Source organism: Cheilinus undulatus, linkage group 13 (genome assembly GCF_018320785.1).
Source record: "Cheilinus undulatus linkage group 13, ASM1832078v1, whole genome shotgun sequence".
In the NCBI taxonomy this organism is placed as follows: Eukaryota; Metazoa; Chordata; class Actinopteri; order Labriformes; family Labridae; genus Cheilinus; species Cheilinus undulatus.
The window spans coordinates 8,018,196-8,031,180 of record NC_054877.1 but is presented as its reverse complement, the minus strand read 5'-3'; the positions used below and the strand labels follow the sequence as shown (position 1 = coordinate 8,031,180).

Here is a 12,985-nt window from a genome sequence, read left to right as displayed (position 1 = left end):
ATTATTAGTGTTTTTTCACTTCTTTCCACAACAGCGCCCTGATCTCATTTCCAAAACAACCTGGAGCTCCCATCAGTTTCTGTTTGGCTGAGCTTCACCGCGCCGTTAACGCTGATGACACCGTCTGTATCATCAACACACGACACGGCTCACGTGTTTTCTATCAGACACAGCTGAATGTATGAGGAGACTCCTGGAGCCAAATGGAAACAGAGAAACATTATCGTCTTATGATATTATTATGATTGTCATCGTCATTACAGGGGATGCGGTTAATGCCACCCTGCATGACGGCGTCAGTTTTCCAGCAGAGAGCGAGTTCAGCGCCGACGAGGCGATAACAAGCACAACATCAAATATCAGAGAAGCTGCAGGGATTATTCACGGCCGCCTTTCATCGATGGAGCCATTATCAAAATCCATCAAGTGTAGTTTTCTAACGAAACAGGGAAAGATTGAAGGAAATGAGAATGATCTGCAGAAAAGTTGGAAAATACAATCACAATGCTGCAAAACTCTCACCTTAAATCACTGAAATCCCTTCATCAGACTCTAAATCCATGTTTTTATATGGTAAGCCTATTATGGGACTCTTCTGTTATGTTTATCATGTTTGCACAGTGACTCCTGACTCTTCAGTTAGTTGTTTTAGTTCTTCATCTTGCTTTTACCTTGCTAGTCTCACCACAGATTTCAACTCTGAATCATTATTCTTATCTAATGGACCTCTGAAAACTTTAAATAGGGTGTCACAGCCTGTCAGAGTCAGTATTGGCCAATCAGAGCAATCTAAACATATAATGAAGTGGGGAGCTTTACCTGATTGGCAGGCAGCCCCTAACATTTTCATAATAAAGACTACACACAATGATAATAAAGACCAGCATTAACACCATTTGTACAGCACTAGCCTGTTACAGTGGCGACAAAAACCTTCCCTATTATAGGGCAGGACTGTCACATTGAAAAACACTCTGCTGAAGCTGCGCTGGGGTTGGAAAGGGCGAGAACGAGGGGGAGGGAGGGAGGAAAGCAGGAAGAGGAGAGGGACAAGAGAAACAACAAAACAACACACGTGCACAATTTATGTTCTTACAGTGTATGAGTGAAAATGGGACAGACAGGGACAAATGTCAACAGTTTCCCTTGAAAATGTCTCACATATGGAGGTTGATGTCAGATCTGTTGTCTTATTTAAGCTCTCTAAATATTTACAAAAAGTGACAAATCTGGTCTCGTTCTCTTTCTCCTGCACACAAAAATAGTATTGCTAGTGAACACAACTAGCAGTTAAATAATAACAAAAATTCCATGTCATCTGGAGGTCCACATACAGCAAATTCCCAGAGTGAAAAAAATGGGAGTTAAAAAATAGTGAAAGAGTCAGATTTTGAGAGTACATTCACACACTTGGACTCCAGCTAGTGTTTAGTGATGCTCCTGTGCAGTGTTAAGAAAGTAGTTCATTCACACAGTGTTGAGAGCAGTGAATCAACTCTGTTCCTGAGTTCATTCCCAACAGTTTTGTTGCCACGCCTACACTGCCACTTCAAATCTGGGGAGTGAAGTTTTCCCATCATGCATTGTGTGTTTAGATATATTTTAGATGTTTTTCGTTGTTTTTAGATGTTTCCTGTTGTACAGTTATCACTGTTGGAATTCATTTGATCATGTTTCTGGTGGATTATTGTTGATTTTGATGTTATACACATTTGCACCATGAGTGACACTGTCCATTGAGTTATACACTTCCCACATGTTGCTTGCTATTAAGAACGACTGATAAGCTGTCTGCCTCTTTGCTCCATCCTGACTAGAGCAAGCCAGCTCAGCCACAGTGACCAATGGGGATTGGCAGGTTTTAGTGGCATGGTAGAGCCTCCTCTGCTGGTGTTTAAATTGGTCTGAAAGACATCCTCTGTGCATGAAAATATATAACGCTATAAAGTTAAAAATCAACTCTGAGAAAAGAGTTACTATAACTCGGCTCTAGAGTTTATTCGATGGCCTCACATGTACACTCAGATTGAGTTGATTTTAACTCACACAGAGTTTATTCCAGTGACCTGAACACCAATTTCCTGTTTGTTCATTTCCATGGAAAAGGCATTCCTGCTGTTTTTATTGCCATTCAAGAAGCTGTCCAAACGTTTACAAAGGGAAAAATGCCTCAAAGTTGAGGATTCTGCTTGTGGTTCTGCTCTCACTGTGGGTGCGTCTGCGGCCGTACAACCAAACATGCCAGAAATCCAACCGACCGCTTGGGGGCAGATGGTCAGGCCGTGGTCAGCCTTGCTGTAGACCTTTGCATGGCATAAAAATGAAGACTGAAAGTCAGCCCTTCGTCCAGGTGAGGGGTGTGGCTCAAATTTTATATCTGAGTCAGCAGAAATTCACAGTGTACACCCAGATTTAAACCTTTTTGTATGTTTACACCTAACCACTCTGCAGAAGGAAGACAGTGTGCACAAATGCATGTTCATTACAAAATCAAAGTGCCAACCACTGGCTCAGCATTTCTACTCCAGTGTTTTAGCTTTATTCTGGATCCATATGCATAGTGTTTGCTATCAAAATACTTTCTTCTAATTATTATATCTATTAGAAACAAATACTTAAATTATTCTGTTGTCAGCTGATTGTTTTAGTGTAAATCTGGCCAAAGAATAACTATCTGAGCTGACAGACAAAAACACACATTTTTAGAGAAGCCTTTTAATGCTGCACAGTTTCCCCTTAGGATTAGGATGTTTTAATCCAAAAACATCACATTTAATATTCAAACATAGTCTGTTGACAGTACTGTGAATAGCCTTGCAGCTTGAATATCTGTACTAATATGTTTTTAATGCACTCATTGTGACGTTTTCTTACAGTTTACTACTGTATAAACACTCAAATAAACAGAGAGGTCTCACTCTGCTGCACATTTCTCCTCACTCCCTGTAAGAAAAATGTGACTGCAAAGAGTGGCAGTATGATTAAACTGGCTCAGGAGGAGGGATGGTTAAGTGTGTGCATATGCTGGTGTTTGTGTGAGCCTATTGATGAACAGATTGGCCTGCTGTGTGTGGATGTATCGAACACAGAGAGCTCAGTCGGAGCTTGGAGGCTGCTGATCGATGGACGACGATCTGCAGCAGAGTCTCTTTGTCTGTGCAGGATGCTGCTGCTTCGCACGGACTCAGATCACAGCCACACAAACCACAAAAACATCAGGGTCGCTGTGGAGAAAATCATAAAGATGACAATTTTTTTCATCGGGGACTGGAGAACAGTCAATGTCATGGATTTTAACATAGAAAAAGAACAATAAAGGGAAAATGTAAAGCCTTTAAAGCTTGATTTAGCCCCACTGTTTCATCACAAGATGACAGGGTGTTAATCAAAGATAGAAAGCAACATGAACGGTGACTTCTGAATCCTTGTGGACGTGTTCTGCCCTGCAGCACAGTTACGGGAGCTTTGCACCTTTTGTGTGAATTAGATGCTCTCTTTTGGCTCATTTGCAAAGGTTTTCTGGTCTCAAAAGCACTGCAATCCTTCTGTAAATTAGGCCGTAAGCTTTTATTAACCCTGAAAGAATTGTTTTAACCCTCACTGTCTCCCTTTCTCTCAGGGGAAGCAGCTTGATTAGTGGAGGTGTTTTTAGCTGACAGATGTGTGTGCATGTTTGGAGAGTCAAAGACAAACAGAAAGAGAGCTGCAGTCACGTTTCATTATTTATCTCTTCGGCTGGACTAGTCTATCGCCTGCGGGGGAATCACCAGCTCCTCCTCTTCTGCACATGCAGATGGTGGAGATATCGTCTCTCTGGAGGCTGCCTCCAATTAAACCCCCCCTAGCAGCCATGTTAAACAACACACACTGAGGTCGCTGCTCACAGATGGTTGCAAAATGTCTCAGTTGCCAAATTTGGCAGCGGTGAGGCCTCTGTTGGTCTCCAACGAGACCAAAACCATCAAAGGGTGCACAGGGGAGGAGTTAATGAAGGGCTGAAGACCAAAGTACAACCTTTAAAACAGGAGGAATATTCACCAAAGGAGGGGCGATACTAAAGACACCCAGCGGGAGGACAATAAAGAAATAAATGCTGCATTCAGGCTCCTTTCGGCTGTGTTTATTCCTCCGTCAGCTCCTCATGGTACCGGTTAAAGTTTCAGTCCTTTTAGAGTCCACTGATCATTAAAAACAGAAATTGCATAATTCCTAACACCTAAAAAGTATCAAAGAGTTAAAAATTTCCACACCTCACTCATCAGCTTCTCCACAATATAAGCAGCAAGTGTTTGTGTAGGAAGGATTACGGCTCCAGTGGGATTGATTTGAGTTTAAATTTCATTGGAGTGAAAAGTGAAGCAGGAAATTAAATCTTTACAAAGCCCTAATGCAAAAAACAACCCCCCTTCTCCTTCAGCACTCACCATCTCCGTCTCCTGAACCGGATCCAGGATCTGTGAAGACACAAGAGACAAAACGACCTCAGTTATGTCTTTATGAGCCATTAAACACTTAATTCAAGGCAACACTTGTCATAGATTTAATCTTTTATTGCAATATAGATGTATGGTTTCGCTTTGCAATGAAGGCTATGCTCAGAAGATTCTCCTAGGGTTAGTGAAGCAGCAGGCTTTGACTTTTCAGGGGGTGTGGAGCCAGTATGCTCCCATATTAGCTATGGGCAGAAAACCAGTATTAATTTCATCAGCTGTCAAATTTCAGCCACATAATAAGTTTTGCAGCACTATCAGTGGTTTAAAGGCACTGCACTGTAGTGCATGCACAACCAATGCTACTGTTAGCATAGCGGAGTGATATGTGACAGACAACAGCTCAGTCTCAGTCCAGTCATCGGCAGGTTTCACTCTGACATTAAAGAGCCAAGAAACAAGCCAAAAGTCACCTGTTAGTGTTAGATGAACAGTTATCTTTTTATTGGTAATGTTGAAAATGTGGATGGCACACTGACTTAAATGCTTAGTAAAGTTTTGTTGACTTCATAGCCAGGTTGTAATGTGCAAAACAATCAGGATGCCAGAAAATAAAGCAGAACAAATGGAGACAACTTTAATTAAGAAGAAGAAATAATTGTAAAGAGAGAGAATGGATGTTTGATAAGTGGCCAAACAATGACATGAAAAAGCAGCAAAAATGGGTTAAATGTGACTAAAAGAAGCGGCAAAAATGGCATAAAGCAGCAAAACTGGGTTAATGGTTTCAAAAGAATTGGCAAAAATCGGAAGTAAAAGTGGTTTAATTGGTTAAAAGTAGCATGAATAAATAATTTCAACATCCAAACCTGACAACAGCTTGTCACACTTTTCAGCTCCAAGATGAGGTAACTGTTAGCCAGGTTGCTAGCACCAATGCTACTGATCCAGCACACACGCACTGATTTCATCAATACATCACTGTTGGGTACGGCCCATTCATTTTTTCAGGGGTGCAGCTAATTCTGTGAGCAGATGTGGTTTTCTTTAAAAACACAACTATAACACAACTAAAGTATCGTGTTCCTTCAGTAAGTCATGATGGTGCCTCCTGAGGTATCTTGTTTTATGAACTCTTGGAAAGTTATGACCTGTGCATAGATTAGGTCTACTAATGGACTCCTACTCATGCATTATCAGTAAAATAAACCTATATGATGGTGAAAATAAAGACAATAAAGTAACAGTGAGGTTTAGTAGCAGGTCTAACAGGCGTCTGGAGGCTCGCTGGCTCAGCCCTGCAGCTCCATCAGGAAATGGACTCAGAATAAATCTTGGCACTGCAGCCATGAATTAAGAAATGGACGGTGTGTTTGGAGTTTCTGGCACGCTGCTGCTGCATTAAGAAATGGACACCACCTGCTTTGTTCAATTAAATTTCACCTTTAGCTGCTCCACTTCTTTTCAAAGTCACGCTCAGGTCGGGGGAAAGGAGGCAGAAACGGTCAGAGAGGGAGCGCAGATATTAATGATCGTGTCAGTGTGTTATTGACTAAATGGGGAGTTTAGTTTCTAATGCTGGTGGACTCAGCTATAACCTTTGAAGAAAAGAGAAAACCTTCCCAGGTGTGGATAATGGTGTTTCACTAATGAGAAAATCCTTCATGTTTATTGTTTCGGTGAAAAAGTTGAAGCTCTTTGAGCAGATAAACTGTGCCGATGAGGGAAATGAACACCATCAGCTTCAGGCAGGTTTCTAACTCTGCAGGCTTCCAAACTACACAGTTTTCAAATTAAAGTCGCACAGATAGGTCGGCTGAAGACCGAAATCAGCCAGTTTAAGATCTGCTAGGTCATGACCAATGACCGGCCGGGTCTCAACTAAACTACTGATGTATTTGTTGATCTTAGACGTCTGCATGAGCTGTTTCAAATCATTCAGTGCACGCAGCACAAACAGAGCTCCAGAATGGGCGGCGTGAACAGACAGATCATGTGCTGCAACTTCACACAAACATCAAGCTGGTTGCTCTTTTTGCAGAAAGGTATCAGCCAAAATTGGAAAGACACTGGAAAAAAAATCAGAATCAACCACACTGAAAGTGGAACAGAAACCTCTGTGCCAGATATGAAGGGGTTTTAAAAGCATGAGCGACCACAGACAAGAGGACTGTTTTAACTGACTCTCTGAATGCACACGCTAGATCAAGGGTTCCTAAACTTTTCAGCCTGTGACCCCCAAATTAAAAGGCTGAGGACCCCCATCAGCCCAGAGTGTACGATGATGCACAACGCATCATGCAGAAATTTGCATTTTAGGGCATTTATGTACACATTACTTACATTTAAGCACAAATATTACATAAAAATGGTGAATGTATTTATAATTTAATCAATCTAAAGGATATTTTTCCAATAATGAATAAATATACAACTTTTAATCATTAGAAAATTGTCTTTTTTTATTTTGGAAAGCATCCCGTGACTCCCCTGGCAGTGGTCCCAACCCCCACTTTGGAAACCACAGCTCTGGAGGATTCTGGGGCTTGGAGCACAGTTGTGTTTATGATTGGTATTGTATTATGAAGATACATCTTTGTGATACAAGCAAATATCATTAAAAAAAAATCAAAATCTAAGATGTAATGCCTCCTATCATGTGACATCATAACCTATCATATAAACTTAGCACAAAAAGTAAGGAAATTTGTGTTTGGTAGATTATTTCTTTGTTGTAACAGTGCTTCTTGGCAATAAATCTTATACCATTGGAAAGCCTGTTTATTACCCTTTTAAATGATGCCACATTTGTAAGGATCATGCATTTGTGGGATGAGCAGCAGAACTTAGTATGTTGGCTGCACCCATGAAAAACATGCCAAATTTTCTCTGCCAATGCCAAACAGCTGATTCTGCCATTGACTCTTGTTTGGTGTTTGGTGGATTGGATGATTGAAGTTTGAAGAAACAGGACATACTGACAATTTAACAATTTATTCATTTAACAAACAAGAGCCTCAGTAGCGTGTGGAAGAACCATACACAGCCACAACAGCCTGGCATCTCCTCCTCATGCTGGTCACCAGCCTGGTCACACCCTGCTGTGGGATGGCGTCCCATTCTTCAACCAGCATTTGTCACAAGTTAGTCAACGTGGTTGTGTTGGTGACAGGTGCTGCCAATCAGGCACCTGACTGGCAGCACCTGGGGGAACCAGAAGCTCAAAACAAGAGTCAATGGCAGAATAAGCCATTTGGCTGCTCACGGGCACAACCCAGATACTCAGCTCTGCTGCTCATCCCACAAATTCATGTTCCTTACAAATGTGGCGCCATTTAAAAGGGTAATAAACAGGCTTTCCAAAGATTTATTGCCAAGAAGCATTGTTACAACAAGTAAAAAATCTACCAAACACAAATTTCCTTAGTTTTTGTGCTAATTTTATTATGCCAGCATATTTAAATGTAGCGTATCTTTTCATATCATATTTTTCAGGGTTCTCTTTATTATCCCTGTGAAGGACAACAGTCAAGTATAAAGTGCATCCAGACTAATCATAAACACAACTTAAAGACACACATAATCATTCATTCATTCATTCAACCTTTATTTAATCTCGAGATGCCATTAAGAGAATGCTCTCATTCACAATGGCGTCGAGAGTACATTAAAACAATATATGCAAGACAATAAATAAGCAAGGACAAAGAACCACAAATGCAGACAGACATAGATACTTGAGCATAAGTGGAGCACAGTTTAAAAACTTGTACATAGTAGTTCCTATCATGTTTTGAAACTGTCCTATGTTAATAACTGAGCTTAGTTTTAGTGTTTGTACAATATTCCAGCTGTGGGCTGCACAAAAGCTAATGTTAGTGTTTAATCTTGGAACATCAAGCATTATCCAGTCACTTGAACGAGTTTGATAATGGCTAGTGGAAACGTTCAATAAAGAGGTGAGGTATAACAGCAGATGTTCAGACACAGCTTTATAAATAAAAAGTAAGCAATGCCTGTCTCATCTAACTGATAATGAGGGCCAGCCCACTTTGTCATACAGGATGATATTAGTATAATAATGCTTCATGGTAATGAATCTTATGCTGCTGGAAAGCCTGTTTAGTTCTCTTTTAAATGGTGCCTAATTTGTAAGGAGCATGCATTTGTGGGATGAGCAGCAGAGCTGAGTATGTGGGTTGCGCCCATGAAAAGTTCGGCAAATCTTTTGGCATTTGCAGAGAAAATTTGGCAAAATTTTCCGTTCAGTTTTACATCAAAGAAATCATTTACCTACCTCTACCTTACTCTCTTACGCTCTAGGTTAGGGAGCTGAATGAGAGCATGGGCAATAAAATAAAATAAATCAAAATACATTGTAAAATGTAACACAGGAACATAGTCAGTGATTTGAAAGCCAATGGAAGAGGGAACAAAGGAGTTTTTTTAGCCTTTTCATCTTGCATGCTAGAAGGCTGAATCTGCTGCTGGGTTGTATCTATCGCTCTGGATCAATCTCATCTTTCCTATCAAGTATTACTGTATCATATTGTCTTATTGTATGATGAATGGGTTTTGGAGTGGAATGGAATTAATGAAGCATTAAAATTGTTTCATATCATGTCTTATCATATCATATTGTTGCATATATTGTTCTAAGTGTATAATGAATCATTTTCACATGTGTTTTATATGGCATCAATTCATATTTGCCTGCTGACATTTTAAATACATTGTGGCCAATTTTTACTGCTTTCTGGGAGTTGTCTTTATTCTAGATTGGTTTATTTGAGTTTGATTTATATTTGATTGACTTTGATGTTAGTCACTCCAGAGTATCCTTGATACCTGACCTTTTCCACCTCACTGAGAGAACTTATGATCCACTTCTTGCCTTCCCACTGAGTGAAATCTGCTCCGCTGCAGGAGTCACGCTCATCCTTTTGTCCTGCTCCTCTCTCGTCAACAATCCAACAACATGAGTTTTAAAGATCGAGACCCGAGACCTCTGGCTGCCGTGGACGCTCACCCATCAGGTCTACAGATAAACTCTCTCCTGACCTGTGACCAGATCCTAGTGAGGAGGTCTCAGCCCTCGTTCCTCCAAAGCTCTCAGCCTGCTCTATGATCGCTGGCTCTCTGCTTTCTCTTTTTCTGCCCGGGGAAATAAACGGAATATTTGAACCGCCGCCTCGGCTCAGTGCCGCCCAGCGCTCCAATTACAGGAAGCATAAATCTGTGGGAGAGGAAATTGCAGAAGGACATGAGGGAGGTTAAGGAGGCTGAGGGCGTATTGCAAGAGCCGGATCCCCGGTGTAATGCGTAATAAGAGCAGAGCGCCGGGCGGGGCCTCGTGGGAAATCAGGCGGCTGCCCCTGCAGATGGAGTTGACCAGCACATCACAGACTCTGCGACGTGTTACTGTGGGTTTTCAACACTCTTCTCCACAGTGAGAGGAGAACATCGATTCTGAGCGGCCTGCAGAGATGTTTGAATCAAGAGAGCGTGCTAGCATGTGATGCTAACCTATCAGAGCTTTGTTTCTGCCTTAGAGCGTGTCTGATTAATGTGATCAGGTAGAACATTTAACAAGAAGGTTTTAGGGAATAAAACAGGGACTCTTAAGTCCATAAAATGAGCCCCTTATCCAGAGGTGGAAAAAGTAGATGACAACTGTACTCAAGTAAAAGTTACCTTGGTAAAAATTTACTGAAGCAGAAGTAAAAGTACAGGCCTATAAATCTACTCGAGTAAAAGGAAAAAGTACCTTATTTCAAGCTTATGTTAAGTACTGAGAACTGGAAAGTTATGCTCATTGGTTGGAGCTCCTTTTGCACATATTACTGCATTAATATGACGCCACATGGAGGCAATCAGTCCATGGCACTGCTGAGTTATTATGAAGCCCAGGTTGCTCTGATAGCAGCCTTCAGCTTGTCTGTATTGTTGCGTCTGGAGGCTCTCATCTTCATCTCAATATTACCCCAGAGATTCTCTATCACATTCACATCAGACCAGTTGGCTGGCCAATCAAACACAATAATACCATAGAGAGGAAACCAGTTTCTGGTAGTTTTGGCTTCACTTTGGACAGGTGCCAAGTCCTGCTGGAAAAGGAATCAGTATCTCTCTCAGAGGTGGGCGGTAAACCCGTATGAATACTGTCACCGGTAAAATTTTTGCTACGGAATGGATTTCTGCAACACCGTCATCACCGGTTTAAATGCCTACGCTGTGTTATGATGCAAGCGCGAGGCATATCCGCTCCCACAGCTGGCAGAGCAATTGATTTGTGACGGACAGCTGAGGCTGGGTCCAGTCAATAGCACGTTTAGCTCAAATATTATGTGTAGCCAGGTTTTTTCCTCCCAAAGTTTGACGGCTGTATTGCAACAAAGTCAGTGTGCCGTCTCTGTCAGCCTGCCTGGGGCTTTGACAAAAGCTGTGTGCTGCTTTGGCTGGTCTCAGTTTGGCGAGAGCCCAGCGCTGCAGCTCTTCATCTTACAACAGCTTAACAACCGTTTAAAGGTCTTTTTTTTTACCTTTTGACTTTCTTTTCTAAGTCCACAGTGAGTCAAAGATCCAGGCTGCGATGTTAAATGAGGTCAGAAAAGCTGCTGTAAACTAGCTGCAGAAACTCTCTGGTACAGCAGCCAAAGCTAAGCTAACTCAATGCTAAACACACTACTTCCATCGAGCTATTCACAATAAAGGCGCTCATGGCTGTTATTTTGTTGATACTCTTTTATTGTGAAGGCCTTCACCAGGACACATGCTCAAGTTATTAACAGCTTAACACACCTCATCAGGATAGAGATGAAATGTGAAACTTGAGTGAAGAAGTAAACCTAGAGACACAAAAAAACCCAACATTTTTTTTTTCTGTGTTCCTATGCTTAGACATATATTGAGTATGCAAACAAAGGCTTGTTTTAAGGGGAGAAGGGGGATAATAACACTTGAATTTGGATTGAAAAGCATTATCTGTTCCTAATTTTGTAATACCTGGATATAATACTTTTTCAGTCAAAGTCAAGAAAAATACGGTGATCAGCGCGCAGATGGTCGAGTGGTTTAAGGTGCTTCCCATGTACGCGGGCGGCCAAGGTTCAAATCCGGCCAGTGGCCCTTTACCGCATGTCTCTGCCTACCCTCTTCCCTGTTTCCAAGTCTATCCACTGTCCTTCCTCTATCTAATAAAGGCATGAAAAGGCTCCCCCCTAAAAAAATCTTAAAAAATAAAAAAATGCGGTGATATAATTTTAGGCCATATCGCCCAGGTCTAATCTTTATAAAGCTTCTCAGCAGATGGAGGCATGAAGGTCTCTAGATTCTCCTGGTAGATGGCTGACCAACCTGGTAGACCAACACCAACAGGTGGCATGGCAACCTAAAGACTGCACTTCAGGCACCTTGGTTTCTGGGACTCTTTGATCTTCCTTGGACCTTGATTTCTTTCTCAACTGAAATTCTAAATTTACGTCTGTGGTTCAGGAGTGCTTGCACACTGAGAACACCACACTTTTAGCCTGTTTCCTTGGACCCGTCTGTGTGGTGGCTCTTGATCCACTGAGTCCAGCCTCAGTCCTCTCCCTGTGAAGCCCCCCTAAGTTCTTGAATCTGCTTTGTTTGATATTCCTCTGAAGGCTGAGCTCATCTCTGTTGATTACTTTCCATGAATACGCTTTGATACAGCCTCTGAGAACAGCCTGCCCTCTCAGCAGTGACCTTCTATAGCCAACCCTCCTTGTAGGTGACTGTGACTGTCGTCTGGATGACTGTTGAGTCAGCAGTCTTCCCCATGATTGTGGTTGTGTGTACTGAACCAGAGTGAGAGCACGAAGGCTCCAGAAACCTTTGCAAATTGGACTTTTCCCACACTCTTATTTTATCACTAAGTGAATTTAATCAGTGTGATGATACTTGGCCAACTTCTTCTTGAATAATTCAAATGTTTTACTGAAGTAGTCACATTGTAGATGCTGACCTTTGTCATCAATAGCCTCATGACTTATGAGAAAATGCATGGTTTATTTCCTGATTACAAGCAAAAACAGCCTCTGAGCATAACTCAGCCTGTATCACTCCTTTAGAGGAAACTAAACTGTTTCTAAGTGTGTAGTACAAAGTTCAACGATGATTTAACATCTGGAGTAAACAGTGTATCTCTTTAAGCCAACATTTCCTCATGATAGATCAAATGATCCAGATTAAGGTTTGCAATGTAGGTGAAGTTTATGAAGGTGTAAACCAGCAATGATTAAACAGAACTATGCAGGTCAAGTGCCCATCATGCTCTGGTGCTTTTGCTTGTGCATCATCCTATCCAACTATCCAACCTGATATACATGAAGCTTCTCTAATAAAACCTCAATTCTTAGCCACATTTTCTGACTCTGCAGCCTTTAAAACATAGAAACATTTAACAAAGCTTCTGGTCCTTTATTTGACATTTCAGACATGACAACAGATCCACAGAGCTAGAGTTAGTTTATTTAAGTGATCGACAAAACAACACAAGACAAAACTGACATGATCATTTATTGTGCAAATTA

The 12,985-nt window shown here is 41.4% G+C and overlaps 1 protein-coding gene across 1 annotated transcript in view; it reads right to left on the bottom strand.

Annotated features, from left to right (window-relative positions):
- tmeff1a (transmembrane protein with EGF-like and two follistatin-like domains 1a) overlaps positions 1–12,985 on the bottom strand; it is a 125,647-nt gene that overhangs the window by 41,694 nt on the left and 70,968 nt on the right. The window contains exon 4 of the mRNA XM_041802457.1: positions 4,425–4,454. Within this exon, the coding sequence (XP_041658391.1) occupies positions 4,425–4,454 (30 nt within the window). The remainder of the gene's footprint in view (positions 1–4,424; positions 4,455–12,985) is intronic.